The sequence below is a fragment of the Hemitrygon akajei genome, chromosome 5 (genome assembly GCF_048418815.1).
Source record: "Hemitrygon akajei chromosome 5, sHemAka1.3, whole genome shotgun sequence".
Lineage (NCBI taxonomy): Eukaryota > Metazoa > Chordata > Chondrichthyes > Myliobatiformes > Dasyatidae > Hemitrygon > Hemitrygon akajei.
Window position 1 is genome coordinate 138,969,911 of NC_133128.1, and position 21,256 is coordinate 138,991,166.

The 21,256-nt window shown below is 42.7% G+C and overlaps 1 protein-coding gene across 2 annotated transcripts in view; it reads left to right on the plus strand.

The window, feature by feature from the left end:
- The first annotated feature begins 6,780 nt into the window (after window positions 1-6,780).
- Window positions 6,781-21,256, plus strand: part of fastkd2 (FAST kinase domains 2) — a 34,138-nt gene continuing 19,662 nt past the window's right edge. The window contains exons 1-4 of one of the 2 annotated variants that reach the window (XM_073046640.1): window positions 6,781-6,855; window positions 8,171-8,947; window positions 13,557-13,660; window positions 16,840-16,948. In XM_073046640.1, coding sequence (XP_072902741.1) covers window positions 8,222-8,947; window positions 13,557-13,660; window positions 16,840-16,948 — 939 coding nt within the window. In that variant the 5' untranslated portion in view covers window positions 6,781-6,855; window positions 8,171-8,221. Of the gene's footprint in view, window positions 6,882-8,170; window positions 8,948-13,556; window positions 13,661-16,839; window positions 16,949-21,256 lie in introns of both variants that reach the window. The other variant, XM_073046642.1, reaches the window with a different exon arrangement.

The window sequence follows — 21,256 nt, forward strand, 5'->3', positions numbered from 1 at the left end:
GCTGGGAGGCCGGGCTGTGGCCAGGGTTGGGGGCTGGGCTGGGAGGCCGGGCTGTGGCTGGGCTGGGGGGCTGGGCTGTGGCCAGGGTGGGGGGCTGGGCTGGGAAGCCGGGCTGTGGCCAGGGTGGGGGGCTGGGCTGGGAGGCCGGGCTGTGGCCAGGGTGGGGGCCTGGGCTGGGAGGCCGGGCTGTGGCCAGGGTGGGGGCCTGGGCTGGGAAGCCGGGCTGTGGCTGGGCTGGGGGGCTGGGCTGGGGGGCCGGGCTGTGGCTGGGCTGGGGGGCTGGGCTGGGGGGCCGGGCTGTGGCTGGGGTGGGGGGCTGGGCTGGGGCCGGGCTGTGGCCAGGGTGGGGGCCTGGGCTGGGAAGCCGGGCTGTGGCTGGGCTGGGGGGCCGGGCTGTGGCCAGGGTGGGGGGCTGGGCTGGGAGGCCGGGCTGTGGCCAGGGTGGGGGCCTGGGCTGGGAAGCCGGGCTGTGGCTGGGCTGGGGGGCTGGGCTGGGGGGCCGGGCTGTGGCCAGGGTGGGGGGCTGGGCTGGGAGGCCGGGCTGTGGCCAGGGTGGGGGGCTGGGCTGGGAAGCCGGGCTGTGGCTGGGCTGGGGGGCTGGGCTGTGGCCAGGGTGGGGGGCTAACTAGAACAGTTGATCAGATTAACTGCCTGGGGGAAGAAATCTTTAAAATGACATGAAAAGATCATGCCCCACATGAATCATCGAAGAAGTAAGAAGAAAACCAGAATGCAAATACAGTGTTAAAAACATTCTAAAGGTATTTTTATAAACTTTTGATGAAAATCTGGCTCTAGCTTCTCCACTTCTGAGGATCTCATTCATACAACAGACTGAAGGTTTTCTTTTGGGCCAGATCAGTGGATTGAAATTCTCTGTCCTATCAGCATCAGACAGCAACTGTTCACAGATGTTCTTGTGATGCTGGTGGGACAGAGAATTCCAGTGTGCTGATCTCCTGTGTCTTTATTACTTACTATGATCAAGAAACATGCTATTCAACCCCATCTTTGATGGCAATCCCTTGTCCCACTCCCCCATATTTCCTTTTAACCTCTCTCTCTTGTTCCCATCGACTGCCCCACCCCCCCAATTCTACCACTCAGTTACACACTGGGTGCTGTTTACAACAGCCAATTAACCTACCTCCCCACTTTAGGGATTAATTAACTCAACAAAGATCAAGTATTAAACCTTCCACTTGAGTTCAAGCTGACAACTTTGGACAGATGTGTTTCTGGATGCTTTATTGCACCTCCAAATATCTCACTTGATCTACCACAACAATATTTTAAAATTGAAAAATGCACAATATCAGTGGGATAGCCAATGTTAAATTGTTTCTCTAAAAACATATATTCAATATGGTCCTTAATATTAATGCTCTTGTGTACTTATTAGTCCAAAATACCTCTTCCTCTCCCACCATCCGGGAATTCAAGCAGCCCTTCTAGGTGAAAGGTATATTTTCTATCATGGGGAGCTACGCTTACTTCTCATAATGTAGTTTCTCCTCCTTGGAGAACGCAGATGTGGACTGGGTGACTGATTTGCAGAGTGACTCCATTCAGTCTACATGGTGACCATTAGCTTCCAGTCGTCTGTCACTTTAGGAGCATATTGATCCAATGAAAAGAAAGAAAGACATAGGAGCTGAATTAGACCATTTGGCCCATCGAAAGAGAGCTTGGGAAGTAACTGACAAGAAACAAAGAGACGGCAGATGAATTAACCAGGTATTTTAGGTTAAAATACCTTTGATTTTGTTTATTTTTTGTGTGGGGAGGGGGAGATTTGTGGGTTGATGATTGTGCTCCCTTTTCTTTCTTGATTTCATGGCTACCCGATGAAGAAATTCATGGTTGTATACTTTGATAATAAATGAACCTTTGACTTCACTATGGAGGATACACACAGTAACATCCCAAAAATAGCTGAAAATTTGGAATTGGAAGAGGAGGGTGTTACAAACCCCGTAACTGGGTGTCTTACCAGCAAAGATAGGAGTAGCCGTTGAAGTCTGATGATACTATTTTTAACAGTATTTATTAGTAAAAATACACAAAAATAATATCAATGCAAACATACAGATAATATACGTCATCAATACTAAACCTAAAAGTGCGGGTATAATAATAATCAATAAGAAATAAGCTCTATCGTTGTCTAGGGGATAATGAATTGTCCGATGGAAATGTAAAAATCAGTTCAGTTCATACAGGCTGCAGTCGTTGTTGATCACTGTGTTGCAATTGTTGGAAAGAGAGAGAGAGAGAGAGAGAGAGAAACTTGCCGACTTTCCTTTTATGATCTTGATCCGTATCTGTCCTTTAGCTAGACCATTCTGTGAAGGACTCGTCACCCAGGCAAGGGTGGACACACACACAAGCCCCCACCAGTCTCGTAGCATCTCTCCTGGTGCGTCTGAGGGGTGTTCCCCAGACCCTACTTTTATCCTCACTCACGGGGTCTCAGGTGTCAATCAGGTTGGGATGATGCAATCCCTCAACCAGACCACTCTGGCTGCCCCCTGAGGGGTTTCAATGAATAGTACAGTACTCAATACACAATTCCTCCTTCAAGAGACAATAGCAGTAATCTCTCTCTTTGTCAATAGGAGACATTCCACCTTGTGTATTCTGGCGTTTGTCTCTCTCTCATTTCCTGACATGCTGTGTATCTCTCTCATTTCCTGGGTATCAGACCCGAAATAATAGCGATCTTGCGATTCTCAAAAAGGAGGGGGCGGGCATTGGCCATTCTGTACCCTTCTGCCCATCAGAGTTGCTCCTCATTCGTAACAAGGGAAAACTTGAAAATGTTACAATGACCAGGGTAGGGGACCTGGGCAGATTGTTGGGGCTGTGGATGACAAGTCTCCAGGTTAGGGTTGACTTCTTTATAAAGCGTTAATTAACGCTTATAGTGAAATAATTGATCATTGCTTTTATTTTTCTGAAACTCAGATTTTGGGAAGGTTTCATTAGATTGGAAGCAGCAAATATAGCTCCTTTAGTCAAAAAGCTGGGAGACAGAAAAATACAGCAGAAAAATACAGCTTAACATCGGTCATGGCTGAACAGTTTATTATTAAAGATGGGAGAGCAGGACATCTGAAAAAAATTCAAGTAATATGCCAAAGTCAGCAAAGTTTTGAAAGAGAAATCAAGTAGCTTATTGGACCTCTGAAGAAATAACATGCTGGAATTCAAAGGGAATTAGTGGATGTATGTAACTCTGCTTAGTTCTCCAGAAGAAGGTAAGGAACTGCATCAAAAGTCATTTTGGAAAATAAAATCCCATTGTTTCGGAGTTCAAACTTCAAAGTAAAATTATTATCAAAGTAAATGTATATGTTACCATATACAACCATGAGATTCACTTACTTGCCAAGGAACGTAATCAAATCAATGAAAGACCACATCCAACAGGACAGACAGCCAGCCAATCTGTAAGAGACTCTAAAATGTGCATTTATAAAAAGAGATAATGATAAATACTTAAATAAGCAATAAATATTGAGAAATGAGATTAAGAGTCCTTGAAAGTGAGTCCATATGTTGTGGTGGGGTGAATGAAGTTATCCATATTTGTTCAGGAGCCTGATGGTTGTTGAGTAATAACTGTTCCTGAACATGGTGGTGTGAGTCCTGAGGCTCCTGTACCCTCCTTCCTGATGGCAGCAGTGAGAAGAGAGCATGACCTGGGTGGTGGGGTTCCTGATGATGGATGCTCCTTTCCTGTGACAACGCTCCATGTAGATGTGCTCGATGGTGGGAAGGTCTTTGCCCGTGATGGACTGGGACATTTTGTAGCACTTTCCACTCCAGGGCATTGGTGTTTCCATATTAGTCTGTGATGCAGCCAGTCAATATACTCCCACCACACATCTATAGAGGTTATTCCAAAGTTCAAAGTAAATTTAAGTACATACACGTCACCGTATACAGCCCTGAGATTCATTTTCTTGTGGGCATACTCAATAAATCCATTAACCATAATAAATTTAATGAAAAACCACACCAAACAGGCAGACAACCAGTGTGCAAAATAAAACAAACTGTACAAATATAAAAATAAAGAAAAAAGGAATAATAATAATAAAAATAATGTCATGCCAAATCTTTGCAAACTCCTAAGGAAGTAGAGGTGCTGCTGTGCTTTCTTTGTAATTGTACTTACGTGCTGGGCCCAGGACAGGTCCTTGGAAATGGAAAGTAATAACAGTGTTAATAGTTTAATTGGTCACTAGGGTGTACTGCTTATTGGGCTAGAAGGGCCTATTACTGCACTGTACATTTAAATAAATAAAACTGCACACTGTATGATATTGTGAACAGGATTTCTGGATGAAGGTAAATGCACTGGGAGCTCCTCAGAGAAGGTTTACTGGATTGATACTGGTGCTTCATGGTCTGGTATGGTAATGAGGATGTGCAGGAATGTAAGAAGCAGCAGAGGGTAGGGAATCACAACCATGAGAAAGTCTGCAGATCCAAAGCCACACGCACACAAAACGCTGGCGGAACTCGGCAGGTCAGACAACATCTATGGAAAAGAATAAACAGTTGACATTTTGGGCAAGACCTGTCTTCAGGACTCTGCCAACCATCGATAGTATCTACAGGAGGCACTGCCTCAAGAAGGCAACATCTACCACCAAAGGTCCCCACCACCTGGACCATGCCATCTTTTTGCAGATACCACTGGGCAGGAGGAATAGAAGGCTGAAGTCCACACCACAAGCTCAAGAGAAGCTACTTCCCTCCAACCATTTGCTTGCTGAACCAACTGACCAAACCCCAATCACTGCCATTTAGCAACACCATAACCATTTTGATCACCTTGGACTAAAATGGACATTTTTTTGTTCCGGTTTTGTTTCCTTGTAAAAATTATGTAAGAATTCATGATTAATTTATGTTTTTCTTATGGATGCTCATGTGTCTGTGAGCTGCAATAAGTTTTTATTGTACTTGTGCATACATTTATTTATGCATATGACAATAAATTTAACCAATATTCCTAATCAGTCCTGATGCAGGGTTTTAACATAAAATGTCAACAATTCTTTCCCCTCACAGATGCTGCTTGACCCACTGAGTTCCTCCAGCAGATTTTTTTTTCTAGATTCCAGCATCTGCATTCTCTTGTTTCTCCTTAAGTGGAAGGGTTGTCTAACGAGAAAAGATGGGCAGGCTGAGTTTGTACTTGTTGGAGTTTAGAAGAATGAGAAGTCACTTAACTGAAGCATGTATAATCTTGAGGATAGATGGAAGAGAGTTTCTCATCTTGTGGGAGAATGTAGAACAGAGGGTTGATACATGTTTTCCTCTCAGAGGCTCATGAATGATTTGAGTTTTCTTCCTTAAATAGCTGCAAAACTAGCATCTTTAAATAGTTTTTAGTTAGAAGGCAGGTAGCTTCTTAAGAAGCAAGGGAGTGAGATGCTATTTCTAGTAGATGGGAACAAAGAGTTGAAGTTACAATCAGAATCGCTAAAGTCCTGGCCAATATCAGACTAGCCTTGAAGGCTGAATATCACCAGTTCAGTATATTGCTATGTTCTCCACTGTACTCCCATACTGACTCTTCACCTTGTCCAGTGAACCCCCAAATGAGCTTGTTTGTATCAGAATTGGTCAATTATGATGAGACTTCATTAACCCTTTAATGCAATCTCATTTCTTTCCTTTTCCATGAACTCTGACCTGCTGGATAATTACAATTTCCAATTTCCTGCAGATGCCGTTTTGTATCTCACTGTTCACATTGCCTTTTCTCCTCCCCCTCCCCGTTCATATTTATATACATAGATTACATCTCCTTCCATTTCCATTACATTTACATTTTATAGAACATTTCCTGGAAGATCAACTGTGATTACTTTTGCTCAGCCAGACCACCATTTTGTAGCATTCAGTCTCTTTTATCTCAGCCCAGTTCCAGGCATTCTCTTTGTTCTCTCCATCGTTCCCTATTGTCTTGCACCTTAAAACATGTTCAAGTTTTTGACTTTCTCTATTTCTGTTAAAACTGTTTCTCTTTCCACAGCAGCTGCACAATCCACCGAATATTTACAGCAGTTTTACCCCAAACATCACTTCCATAAATTTGGCTATTTCTCATTCAGTCTTATTTATAGCTTGCCTTTATTATCATCCTTGTGTATGTCTGATTAATTAAAAAATTCTTCCTCTTTAGTGCACACGCAACAAACGGTTCTCAACTACTTCCACAAAAAAGTACTTTCTCAATTTCACTCCTGGACAGAATAACTCTAATTTTCAAATTATATTATGTTGCAATCATACAGGATGTTGGTGAGACTTTGCTAGGAGTATTGTGGTACTATTTTGGTCGCCCTATTAAGGCATGAAAATGCAGAGATTTACGAGGTTGCTGTTAGGTTTTGAGGATCTGAGTTAATGAGAGATTGGGCTGGCTAGAACCTTATTCTTTGAACGTAAGATATTGAGGGATGACCTGATAGAGCTGTATAAAACTATAATGGATAGAGTGAATACTATAGTCTTTTTTCCGAGGAACGTTAAGACTGATGGGTAGACCTTTAAGGTGAAAGGTGAACGATTTAAATTTCTTCATTTGGTGCTCATATTGAATTATTTGTCTGAGGAAGAGTGCAAGCAAACATTACAGTTAGGTTTTACAATCAGCATGAAGAACGCTGATACAGAATCGGTACATTTCACAAGCAACAAGCAGACGACGTTCAAATTGAGCCCGAGGAAGTAATCGTCACTTCCGTCCGTGACGCAATGTGAACCGAGCGGGATTGCGTCACTTTTACGTTCCATGATGGCGGCGCCCAGAGGTCGGCCGGGGTGGATGAGGTGAGGAAAAGAGAGAAAGAAAAAGGGTGAGGTCAGGGATGAAGGTTTGGTCCGAAGTGTAACCTGCTGACCAGAGAAGGGCTTTGCCCACGCTCTGTGGTTAGGTTAGCCCATCCGCCACCATAAACATTCGTGCACTTCACTATCAGAGCCCTCTCTTCCCCTTCAGTCCCTCGGCATTGAGGGTGACTTGCGTGTACTTCAGTTCTGAAGATGCAATGTTTGATTTCGCTCAACATCGGATGGCTGTTGGATAACAGCCAGCGCGCGGTATTGACAGATGGCGGCAGAGGCTAAAGTTAATCGGAAATTAAGCTGTGCTACACGCGGTTGTACACACACATCATGTAGCACAGCATCATAGATCCAACCTTGGTCTTAAGAGATTCTGCTAGCTCAGTTAGAACGCCACCATCCAACCGGGAAACTGAGAAAGGTAGTCACTCCTATAATGCAGGAGGCAGGCGGCTGGGTGACTCAGAGAAGGAAGTGGGCATCCATTGCAAAGTACCTTGAAAAGCCTCGATGGAGAGGGTGTGGAGAGAATCTTTCCTAGGGTGGGGGAGTCTAAAACCAGAGAGCACAGCCTCAGAAGAGAGGGACGTTGCCTCACGCGACTGTGAAGGCCAGGTCTTTGGCTGTATTTAAGGCTGAGGTTGCTCTTTCCACTACTATGTTGTACCCGGATACAGTATTTGAAACTGGACATCAGGCAGTTATCCAACGGGAAAAACACCTACAGTTTCTAAACTGTAGGATCAATTTGTAAATTGTAACCAAACACAACAAAGCGACTTTCGGCAAGCAGAATGAGCCACGCCCCCGCCCACAGGACAACCTTGCCTGTAGTACACTGTGTAATCCAGGCCACATCCTGGCAAGTCTCTTCTGCACCTTCTCCAAGGCTTAGGCAAGCATGCCATGTGACACCCTTAATATGCTATTATCTGGTGCAACCACTTTTAGGGAGCAATGGACTTTGGACCCCTAAACCCCTCTGTATATCGACACTGCTGAGGATCTTGCCACTAACAATGTATTGTGCCTTCACATTTAATCTCCCAAAGTGTAACACCTCACACGTGGCTCTAATGAACTCCCATTTGCCATTTCTCCACCCATATCTGCAACTGATCTATATCGCACTGTATCCTTTCACAGTCTTTTGCATGGTCCACAATGCCACCAATCTTTGTATTTTAAATGACAACCTCAAAATTTCTGGGATATTTTTGAGATTGTCACCTAATAATGCCTTTCAGGTTTCAAAACTACTGCAACATTAACCATCTGTTTTTTTTTTCTCTTGTAACAGCTTGTAAGGAAGCAGCGTTGCACTGTTTTCAGTTAACGTGAGTGCGTCATCATGAATGCCCATCCAGCTGGCAGTCAGCTTGTTAGGATTTTAAGACTCTGCAGTTCTTTCCCTCGAACGTTTACTGTAACTGGATATAGAAGTTGTAGCACTTTGGTCCAAAAAACTGGACTTGTGTCATCAAGGAAGCAAAATGGCTTCATTTACCACTTGAATAATTGTATGAGCTTAACTTTAGTCCACTTCCAATCTTCCAAAAGGATTTCTCACATTCCAAGCAAAGCAGAAGATGTAAATAACCATGACACGGAAACCAGAGACTCTAGTGTTGAAACCGCTGTTTCCCTCAACCAGTCAACAAACGCCACATCTTCGCAGTTCAGAGAACCTACCGCTGAGGTTTCTTCCACAGAGCAGAAAAGCATGTCACTGACAGAGAGGAGACAAGTTTGGGGACAATTCTACGATGAGCTTCAGCAGTGCACCTCTCCCAGTGATGTGTTGGACTTGTACAGGCAATCTGACGTGACCTGGAGACATATCAGCAACTCCCTGATGGCCATGTGGGAAACCACAAAGAAATTGTCAGATGATCAGAAACGTTATGAGCGGAAGCTGATGTTTGAGCACCCTGTCTTTGAGAAGATTTGTCAGCAGACCTCGAAGGAAGTTCAGCTAATGAGATGTAGTGACTTGGTTTATAGCCTTTTCGCTCTGGTAAAAATAGGAGTGTCCCAGGATAGCCATCTTATTCATACACTACTGAGGGCTTCCCAGGTAAGTACAACCATAGTCTTACTGTTGACCGCTGGACAGAATTGTATGCTGACTCATTGCCATTTTCCTCTGATACAATATTACCTTACAGAACATAGAATACTACTGCATAGTACAGGCTCTTTAACCCGCGATGTTGTGCCAACCATATAACCTACACTAGGTTTAATCTAACCCTTCCCTCCCACATAGCCCTCCAAATTTCTATCATCCACATGCCTATATTAAGTGTTCTTAAGTTTAAGTGTTCCTATTGTATCTGTCTCTACCACCACCCCTGGCAGGGCATTCTACCCACCAATGTCTGTGTTTAAAAATAAACCTCATCTCTGACACTCCCCCATACTTTCCACCATTTGCCTTAAAAGCATGTTCCTTCATTAGCAATTCCAGCCTGGAAAAAAATCTCTGGCTATCCATTTGATCTGTGCCTCTTATCATCTTGTACACCTCTAGCAAGTCACCCCTCATCCTCTTTTGTTCCAAAGAGAAAAGCCCTAGCTCCCTCAACCTCTCCTCAGAAGATATACTCTCTAATCCAGGTAGCATCTTGGTAAATTTCCTTTGCATCCTATCTAAGCTTACACATCTTTCCTATAATAAGGTGACCAGAACTGAACGTTTTATTAAAATAAAGCATTTTTTTACATTTGTATTTTAGTTCCTCTGGTTAACAGAAGTGCAATGGGGAGGGGGGGGGGAATGGTAGATACTAACTAGCTATAAGTATCTGAAGGTAGCGTTTCTAAATTTGCAGAGTCTTCCACCCAATTACCGTGCAGCAATGATGTTCCATTATATCAAGGAGAACTTTTAGTTTAAAACTGATCTGATGAAATGTCTATACTAAACAGAGATGTGGATTTTCTGACTATCAGGAGCCTTTGCTCTTGTACTGGCATCTTTAATCAAGATTGCATCCTGGAATTGGTTGTGGGTCGTTGAATTTTTTTTATCCGGTTGTGACTTATGAATTTTTATTAGATGAAGTTATGAAGGGACATAGAATAAAGGCAGATCGGTGGGATTTGATTATCTATGATTCATTTGAATGATAGAACAGGACTGAGTGCTCTCTTCCCAAGTTTTTGCCTCCATAAGAAACAGTGTCACATTCTGGGGGGAATCAGAAGCAAGGTACTGTAATAGCTCATTTGCAGAAGGAAGAAGCTTCACGGAAGTACCTTGCTACTAGGACTTTAGGCTTCTGTACCTCCTGCCAGATGGTGGCAGTGAAAAGATTATACAGCCCAGATAATAGGTTATTTGAATTATTATAATTTTTCATAATTAGTGTCATAAATTGCTTATTTGAAACTGTTGTATAGTTCCTTCAGCTCATCCGAGAAGTGACTTTTAACATTGACTATTGCAGCTACTATCCTTTACGCCAGGTGTGATTTCAACCAGTGGAGAATTTATTCCAGGATTTGCATTGACTTAGTTTTACTGGTCGAATGCTACCTTGATATATGTGGCAGCTGCTCTCATCCCATCCCAGCAGAGTGTCCCTTCGGTCCGTGTTTGATAGCTGAAGATTGCAAGCTGACTATTATTCCACAAGTTATTAGTGACCAAGTGTCATTTGCTGTCCTGTCACTCCCATCAAAAGCAGATGGGCAGGAATTTACAGAGTCAGGGGAAATGGGAAATGGTACAGATTGCTAGTGTGTCTGGGTCGCATACTAAATTTCTACCTCATTTTTCACATTTCCCCAAAGTAAATAATAGGCTACGCTATGCCTTATATTCAGTTAGTCTGCCAATTCAGCTGAATGCCAACCTAAGTTCCTCTCACTGACTTTGTTTTTCCTTAATTGGCTGTTTTTTTTAATTTGTTTTCCCTTTCTGGCAGAGTTAGGGAAAGTAAGTCAGTCATTATTGAATGGCAGGGGAAACTTAATGGACCAAAAAGCCTAATTCTGCTCCTGCCCTTGTCATCTTATGGATTGCGTGTATTTTGTTTGATTTGGAAACTTCCCCTGCTTTTTCGCAAAGAAAGCTAAAGGCCAGTGTTCTGTTTCAGGTAGGCTGAACTTGGAGAGAAGGCACAGTCCGTAGCCCAGGCACTCCTCAGCTCTTCTCCTTGCGTGATTTGTTACTATGAAAGTCTTGGAGTCCAGGAGTCAAAGTTCTCTCCTGACAGCATACCACCTCTGCTGGCTCCATCCTTCCTATTAGACAGGAAATACTCGCCATGATGATGGGGCATTGAATAAGAGGAGTATGAACCTGTGACTTTTACCTCAGCTGGTCATTGCTTTCCATGCCTCTGTGTGTGATTCTTGGTTTTGGCAAGGTGGTAGTAAGGGAGACGTGTATCTCAATCCTCGGAACGTTGGATATACAATCAGTGGTTAGGAACAGGAGTGGACTCTGGAGTGTTATTCTGTAGCACATCCACTTCAAGGTTCGGCATGTTGTGAGTTCAGAGATATTCTTCTGGGCTTGTAATGTGTGCTTATTTCAGTTACTGTTGCATTCCTGTCAGCTTGAACAGTTCTGCTCTGACCTCTCATTAACAAGGCAAGTTCGCCTACAGAACGGCTCACTGGATCTGTTTTGCTTTTCTCACCATTCTCTGTAAACCCTGGCATCTGGTGTGCGTGAAAATCCCAGGAGATGATCAGTTTCTGAGATACTCAAATCACCCTGTCTCGCACCAACATGGTCAAAGTTACTTAGATCACATTTCTCTCCCATTCTGGTGTTTGATCTGGACAACTGAATCTCTTGACCATGTCTGCATGCTTTTATGCATTGAATTGCTGCCACATGATTGGCTGATTAGATATTTGCATTAGCTAGCAGGTGTACTTAACAAAGCAGTCACTGAATGTATGTTCAGTGTTCAGAGGATTGGGGTGGTTTTAGGGTGCCTGTGTAATTCAGACAGATTTTATTAGGGTCCCCAATCTGAGCCTCAAGATAAAGGTCCTCACTACCTCATAACTACAAGGATTGGCTCATAAATGCCAGCCTAGTTAGTGTTGTCCATACCTTTAAGAAATAGAAATTTAACTAGTGAGATTGTGACGATATTTCTCAATATGGTTTTAGACCCCAAATTGTGGTTTCATGGAACAGTGATCTTCAAAATTGGTAAAATGGTGTATTATTGTCATATGTACTGCCATAACAATGGAAAAAATTAATTCTGCGTACCATCCTTTCAACAGTGCAAGAGAAAACAATGAGAGAGCACAGAATAACGTGTCACAGTTTCAGAGAAAGTGCAGTGCAGACAGACAATAGGTATTAAGGCCATGCCAGGGGACTGTCCTTGAGCATGCTGGTACTTGCTTTTATCTTCTGCTCATTTGGAGGAGAGGATGCCCAGGTGAGTGGCATCTTTGGTTATATTGACTGTTTTACCAAAGCGCAAGAAGTGTAGACAGAATCCATCGAGAAGAGGCTGTTTGCTGTGAGGTGCTGAGCTCTGAAGTTGCTTGCAGTCATGGATACAGTACTCTCTATGGAGCATCGATATAAATTGGTGAGGGTCAAAGTGGATATGTCAGATTTCTTTAGGAAGTAGAGGCATCGGTGAGCTTATTGGCCATGGCATCTAATGTGGTTCAAAGTCAAAGTAACTGTATTATCAAAGCAATATATGTCACCAAGTATCATGAGATTAATTTTCTTACAGACATTCACAGTAGAACAAAGAAGTATGATAGAATCAATTAAAAACTACACATAATGAGTGACAAGCAACCAATGTGCAAATAAAGACGAACTGTGCAAGTACAAAAAGAAACAAATAATAACTAAATACATAAATAATACTGAGTTGTAGAGTCCATGAAAGTGAGTTGGACCAGGACAGGCTATTGATGTCTACTCTGGGAACCTGAAGCTCTCAACCCTCTCAATCTCAGCACTATTGATGTTAAGGAGAGTCTGTATACACATCCCTTCCTGAGGTCACTTTTGTTTTCCTGATATTGAGTCTGCTCTGCCGTTCCATCATGGTTGATTTATTATCCCTTCAACACTGTTCTCCACCTTGTCCCCTTAACCTTTGGCTTAGACATCATGTCACTAGGCTTTCGATCTTCCTCCTGTACTGTGACTCAGTATGTGAGACACAGCCCACTACAGTGGTGTCATAGAAACATAGAAAACCTACAGCACAATTTAGGCCATTGGGCCCACAATGCTGGGCCGAACATGTACTTTAGAAATTAGCTATGGTTACCTATAGCCTCTATTTTTCTAAGCTCCATATATCTATCCAGGAGACTCTTAAAGGACCCTATTGTATCTATCTCCAAGTTCGAGCACAATCTGGCTGCACAATCTGGCTGCACACTCGTGAGCGTACGTGCAGTAGAGTAGAGGGCTGAGGTTGCAGTCTTCATGTTGAAAAAGAAGTTTGACTAATTGGTGTTTGTGACTGAAGTGTATTTTGTTTTCCTTCATGTGCCATATGAAGTAATTAGTCTGTGCACAGTTAAAAAATACTCAATTTTCTGAAACATACCAGTTAAACTCGGCTTTTTTTTACCTGCCATCATTAGTATTGCTACTAGACAGCAAGATGAATTTTGGACATGTGTGACTACAGAAAGCATGCTGTGTGTTCATTGTGTCTTGCTGTTTGTAGGAGCGTCTGAACGAGTTTGATGAGCGGGCTCTCTCGGTGCTGTCCAGCTGCTTGAGAAACATGGAGGAGAGTAAAAACGTCATTGCACTGCGGGCAGGCCTGAGGTAAGCTAATGATGAACAAATCTCTGCTCTCTGCATAAAGCAGAATTGTAGTTCCTTCTGAGAAGACCATAAGACATAGGAGCAGAGTTAGGCCATTCGGCCCATTGACCGCCATTCAATCATGGTTGATTTATTATTCCCTCAACACAATTCCCCGCCTTGTCCCTGTAGCTTTTGGCATCCTTGCTAAGAAACTATCAACCTCTGTTTTAATGACCTGACCTCCAGGGCCATCTGTGGCAATGAATTCCACAAATTCTCCACCCTTGGTATAGGAAACATCCTTTCTACATCCATACTATCTAGGGCTTTTTGTGCAGAACCTCACAAACAATACAGAAGCAAGTCCTTCAGCCCATCTCATCCATGCTGACCCAAATACCAGCCTGAGCTAGTTACATTTGTCTGTGTTTGACGTGTGTCCCTCTATACCTCTCCTATCGTGTACCTGTCTCAATAGCTTTTAAAAGTTTTGTTTCCATTTGTGCACTTCCTCTGGTAGCTCATGCCATTTACACACCACTTCATAAAAAAAATAAATTACCCTCTAAATCTCTCATCTCTCACCTTAAACCTTTGCCCTCTAGTTTTAGACTTCTCTACCCTTACCATCCACCTTACCAATGCCCTTCATGACTATATAATTGTCTGTGAGGTCATTCCTCAGCTTCTTTAAAAAATAGTCCCAATTTTCCCTAATTCTAGCCCTTCAGTCCTAGCAACATCCTTATGAATCTTTTCTGCACCCTTGGAGGCTTAATGACATCCTGTCAATAGTATGTTGACCAGAACTGTACATAAGATTCCAAATGTGTTTTTACCATTGTCTTGTACAGTTGTAATATGACGTCCCAACTCTTTAGTGTGATTCATATTTTCACCACACTCTGGGTAAAGAGGTTTTTCCTAATTTCCTGCATTTTGACTTTCCCACAGTGAGTTGTACAGCATTGAAACAGACCTTTTGATCCAATGAGTCCATGCTGACTGTCAACCACCCGTTTACACTAACCCCGCATTCATATTACTCTATCCACATTCCCATCAACTCCCCTGGACTCTACTACTTGTCTACATGCAGGGGGCAATTTACAGCAGCCAATTAATCAACAACCATGATATGGGGATGTAGGAGGCAACTGGGGCACACTCTTGCTCTCTCTACACCCAGGACTATGTGACTAAGCAAACTCAGACACCATCTATAAATTTGCCAACAACACAACTATTGTTGACAGTATTTCAGGAGGTGACGAGGAAATGTACCGGAGCATGATGGATCAGCTGGGTGAGGGGCGTGGCAACAACAACCTTGCACTCAGCGTGAGTAAGACCAAGGATTTGGTTAAAGGGGTAGACACACCAGTCTTCATCAAGGGATCAGTAGTAGAAAGGATGGACTCTTTCAAGTTCCTGGGTGTCAACATCTCTGAAGATCTATCATGGGCCCAACATATAGGTGCAGTTACAAAGAAAGCACAACGGCAATTATACTTCATTAGGACTTGGTATGTCACCAAAGACACTTTAAAATTTCTACCAAGGTACCATGGAGAGCATTCTAACTGGTTGCATCACCGTCTGGTATGGAGAGACCACCGCACAGGATTGGAAAAAGCTGCGGAAAGTTGTAAACTCAGCCAGCTCCATCACAATCACTCGCCTCCCCAGTGTCGAGGACATCCTCAAAGGCGATAGATGCCTCAAAAAGGCAGCATCCATTATTAAGGACCCCATCACACAGGACATGTCCACTTCTCAGTGCTACCATTGAGGAGGTATAGGAGCCTGAAGACACACACTCAACATTTCAGGAGTAGCTTCTTCCCCAATGCCATCAGATTTCTGAATGGACAATGGACCCGTGAACACTACCTCAGTATTTTTCCTCTCTTTTTGCACTACTTATTTAATTTAATTTATATATATAAATTAAATACACAGTTATTCTAATTTATAGTTATTATTATGTATTGCAATGTACTACTGCACAAAACAACAAATTTCATGACATATTGCAGTGATAATTCTGATTCTGATCAGGCAGAAACTACAAACTCCACACAGACAACACTCGAGGATAGGATTGAAGCCATTTGCTGGAACTACTACCTGCATAACTGTTCCCCCCCTCCCCCCCCCCCACAGAACATCATCTTTATGTCTGTTTGTCAATGATGTTAAAAATCCATCGCCATGTCACCTGACTGTTTTCATTCAAGACATTTTTCCCCCCTCTAATGGTAATAACATGTAGGTACTGGTGTTATCCTTATAAATCTGTAATGCCCCTAGTGTATCTTTAGCTTTATGTATAAATCAAGTATAGTTTGAGAATTTAGGGCAAGAACAGTTTTAAATGTTGTCTTCAATTACAGATTCTGGACAAAGGTCTTATTATTCTTTCCTTTGATACTCCTGGATTAAAAATTCTACTCTGTTTGTCCTGTGTACAATGAGATTAGAAACTTTGTGTTTCCTGCACTTGGTTGTGTATCTGCCCCAAGGTTGGAAGATTCTCAGTCCAGGAACCCGGAACAACCTGATAAATCACATGAAATAGAAAATGCCAGAAATACTCAGCATGTCAGGCAGCATCTATGGAGAGAAAAACAAGAGTAATTGTTTCATGTCTGAAACCCAAAGCATTAAGTGTAGTGATTAGCGTAATACTTTGCAGCTCTAGCTGTAGCATCGAAGTTCAATTCCAGCTGCCGTCAGTGACCATGTGGTTTCCTCCAGGTGTTCCACTTTCCTCCCACATTCCAAAAGCATACAAGTTAGAGTTAGTAAATTGTGGGCATGCTATATTGTTGCTAGAAGCACGGCAACATTACTGCTGTCCTCAGTGCATTCTCGAAGCAAAAGACACATTTCACTGTATAATTTTCATCTACATGTAACAAGTAAAGCTAACTTTTCCACGGATGCTGCCTGCCATGCTGATTTTTCCAGTGCTTATTGTTTTAATTTCAGATTTTAAGCATTCGCAGTTTTTTAAAAAAATTATCATGACCTGATATAAAAGCCCTGCATGCAGCCGGGAAGTGGCCTGGTAGAATTTTCACACCAGTATTTACTCTGCTTACCCAAGATGTGCATGTTTCCAAATTGATCCAGCTTCTGAAATATTAAACATTCACAGCTGTGTACATGGTATTTGCTGTTGTTCCTCACAGGCTACTTGTGGAACTGCGTATCCCAAGCATTAAGACAGTGATGGCTCTGCAGACCATGATGAGGTGTATTGGTAAAGAATCCCCACTGCCTGTGAAGAAAAAACTGGAGGTAGGACGCTTTTTAATTCTCAAAACGGAGGTGTCTTCACTTAAGTCGAGCCTTGTTGTCCTTCCCTTCTGACTGAGGAGGTGGCAGTGGAGTCAACCACATCCAAACGGCAAGTGGATTGCGTGGTAAAGAAATTGTACACACGTTGCTGCTTTTGTTGGTTGGGGCGTTAAGTACAAAGGTTGGCTGGTTATGTTGCAGCCACATTTAGAGCATTATGTCCAGATATAAATGCCACATTACAGGAAGGATGTAAAGGCTTTGGGGAGGATGCAGAAGAGATTCACTAGGATATTGCCTGAATTGCAAAGTATTAGTTAAAAGGAGGAGTTGGACAAACTTTGATTGTTTTCCTAGGACAGTCAGAGGCTGAAGGACTGCTTGATAAAAGTTTATAAAATTGCGAGAAGCATGGATAAGATAGATAAAAGTCTTTTTTCCAGGGCATAAATGTCATATTAGAAGATGTAGGTTTAAGATGAGAGGGGGAAGATTTAACAGAGATTTATAATGTAAGATTTTCTACACAGAGGGTGGAATTCACTGCCAGGGGAAGAAGTAAAAGTAGAGATGACAGCAACGTTTAAGAGACATTTAGACACACACATGAACAGGCAGGAAATGGGGCTACAGAACATAGAACGCTACAGCACAGTACAGTTCCTTCAGCCCATGATATAGTGCTGATCTTTTAACCTACTCCCAAGATCAATTTAACACACCCTCACATATTGCCCTTCATTTTTCTTTCATCCTTGTGCCTATTAAGTATTTCTTAAACGTCCCTAAAGTATCTGCCTCTTGCCTGGCAGTGTGTTTCATCCACTTACCACTCTGTGTTTAAAAAGAAACTACCTCTGACATCCCCCTCTATAATATCCTCCAGTCACCTTAGCCTATTACCACCCAGGAAAAAAAGCACAGGCTGTCCACTCTATCTATGTCTCTTATTATCTTATACACTTCTATCAAGTCTCCTCTCATCTTCCTCTGCTCCAAAGAGAAAATCCCTAGCTCACTCATCCTCTTCTCATAAAACACATTCTCTAATTCAGGCAGCATCTTGGTAAAATTCCTCTGCACTAAAGCTTCCGTATCCTTACTATAATGAGAAGACTAGAACTGGAACCAATACTTCAATTGTACTGAGTTCATTTCTAGTCACTCATTTTAATTGTGGTTTAACCAGCATTTTATAGAGCTGTAACATTACCTCATGGCTCTTAAACTCACTCCTCTAACTAACGGAGGCCAATATACCATACGCTATCTTAACCACCCTAGCATGATAATTTTGAGGGATCTGTGGATTTGGACCCAAGATCCTCTGTTCCTCCATAGTGCTAAGAATCCTACTATTATTAAATCTATGTTCTGCCTTCAAATTCAACCTTCTAAAGCGTATCACTTCACACTTTTCCGGATTGAACTCCATCTGCCGCTTCTCAGCCCAGCTCTGCATCCTGTTCTGTTGTAATCTAAGATAACATTCTACGCCACCAATCTTCATGTCATCTGCAGACTTACTAATAAACCCTTCCACTTCCTCATCCAAATCGCTTATAAAGATCATAAAGAGTAGTGGTCCCAGAACACATTCCCTGCAGCACACCATTAGTCACAGACTTCCAGAATACACTCCATCTACTACTATCTTCTGCCTTCTGTGGGCAAACTAATTCTGAATCCATGCTGCCAAGTTTACATGGATCCCATGCCCTCCTGACTTTTTGAATGAGCTTACCCTGGGGAACCTTGTCAAACATCTTACTAAAATCCAGATACATTACAGTGCATATACCAGCTTATCTTCATCAGCTTGCTTTGTCTCTTCCTCAGAGAAGTCAATCGGGCTCACAAGGCACAACCTGCTCCTCACGAAGTCATGCTGACTATCCCTGATAAGACTATGCTACTCCAAACGCTCATAAATCCTGTCTCTAAGAATCCTCTCCAGGAGGTTGCCCACTGCTAATGTGGAACTCCCTGGATTATCCCTCTTCATTTTCTTGTGAACAAAGGAGCAAACATTGCCATCCTCCAGTCTTCTGGTTCTACTGTTTGGCCAGTCAACACAAAGAACATCACCAAAGGTGCAGTCTCATTTATCATTTCCCATAGTAACCTGTGCTAAATCCCTACTGATTTTCGAAAGTTTCAACACTGCATCTTTCTTAATCTCAACATGTTCCTGCACATTAAGCTGTTCTTCACTGACATCGCATTAAGAACCTTCCCCATCTCCACCAACACCAGGCATACGTTTCCTCTTTTATCCCCGATCAGTCCATCCCTCACTCTCCTAGTCTTCTGTTCTTCAAGTACACGGAAAACACATTAAGTTTTTCCTGAATTCTTCTTGCCAAGGCCTTCTCATTTTCCCTTCTAGTTCTCCTGAATCCCCTCTTAAGCTCCTTCTTGGCTACCTTATAACTCTCAAGAGCCCTGTTTAATGTTTACCTCTTAAACCTTCTGTATGCTTCCTTCTTTCTCTTGACTAAATATTGCACCTCTGTTGTCAACCATGGTCCTTCTATACGACCCTGCCTCAAAGAAACAACTCGATCCAGAACCCATTCCAAGTGCTCCCTCTACATTCCTTTGTACACTTCCTGAGAACCTCTGCTCCCAATTAATGCTAATAGCATCATAATTAGCCCTTCCCTAATTAAATACTTTCCCATATCATCTGCTCCTATTCTTGCCCAACGGTACGTAAAGATCAGAGAGTTGGGGTCTGTCTCTGAAATGCTCATGCAGCAAGAGACTTGTCACTTGAGGAGGTTCACTGCCTCGTTCCAGATCCAGTATTGCCTCTCCTCTAGTTAGCCTGTCCATGTACTTTGTCAGAAGTCCATCCTGGACATACCTAACAAATTCTGCCCCATCTAGCCTCTTGCAATAAAGAGGTGCCAATTAATATTAGAGAGGTTGAAGTCATCCATAACAATAGCTGTGATTTTTGCACCTTCCCAAAATCTGCCTCCTGATCTGCACCTCAGTGTCTCTGTTGCTACTGCAGGGGTGGGGGCAGGATTGAGTCTATAGAATCCACCCAGTGGAGTGATTGCTCCCTATCTGTTTCTGACTGCCACCCATACTGACTCAGTACTCAGTTGAAGATCACTCGAGGATGTCCCCCCTTTCTGCAGTTGTGACACTACCCTTGATTACCAGTGCCATTTTTTTCACCTTCCTGTATGTCCATTTTGAAACATCTCAACCCAGGAACATCCAAAGTTAAAGTAAGTTTGTTATCAAACTATGTATACCATACACAACCTTGATATTCATCCAGCAGCCATCCCTGCACTTGTGACAGTTCAATTTCTGAAGTGATCACAACATCGTTGCTCCAGGTACTGATCATCACCCTCATTCCTGTTTCTTCTCACATTAAAGTAAATATATTTCAACCCATTCAGTTGACTCAATTGATGTCTTATCCTTCCTACACATTGCACCTACCTTTTGAGCAATTGCTCCATCTTCTAACCTATCATCAGTTTTATTTTATATTTATTTATTTTGGCAATACAGAGTGGAGTGGGCCTTCCCAGCTCTTTGAGGTTCATTGCCCTAGCAGCCCCTGACAAATCCGATTAACCCTAACTTAATCATGGGACAATTTACAGTGACCAATTAACTTATGCTCCCCGTCACCATCATGAAGTGCTTTGAGATGTTGGTCAAGGTGCTCATTAACTCCAACGTCCCAAACAACCTTAACAACTGAAACAGGTCTGCAGCAAATGCCATCTCCCTGGTCCTTTACTTCAGAGCATCTACATAGTAAAGACATCTATATCAGATTATTGCTTATTAACTACAGCTCCATCTTCGACACTGTAGTTCCAAGAAGACTCATCTCCAGGCTCCTAGGTCTGGGATTAACACCTCCCTTTGCAACAGGACCTTTGACTTTCTGACCAACAAACCGCAATCAGTAAGGCTAGGCAGAATAATCTCCCCTATGATTATCCTCAACACTGGTCCTTAAAGCTATGTCCTCTGCCCCCTACTCTACTTCCTAAACACTCACGACTGTGGGGCCGAATTCTGCTGTAACTCCATCTACGAGATTGCAGATTATAACCACCATAGTTGGTTATATCTCAAATAACATTGAGTGGGAGTAAAGGGAGCCTGGTGACATATCATGACAACCTTTCCCTCAATGTCAGCAAAACAAAAGAGTTAGTCATTGATTTCAGGAAGTGGGATGGTGCACATGCTCCTGTCTACATCAACAGTACTGAAGTCAAAATAGTTGAGACCTTCAAGTACTTAGAAATGAACAGCATCAGT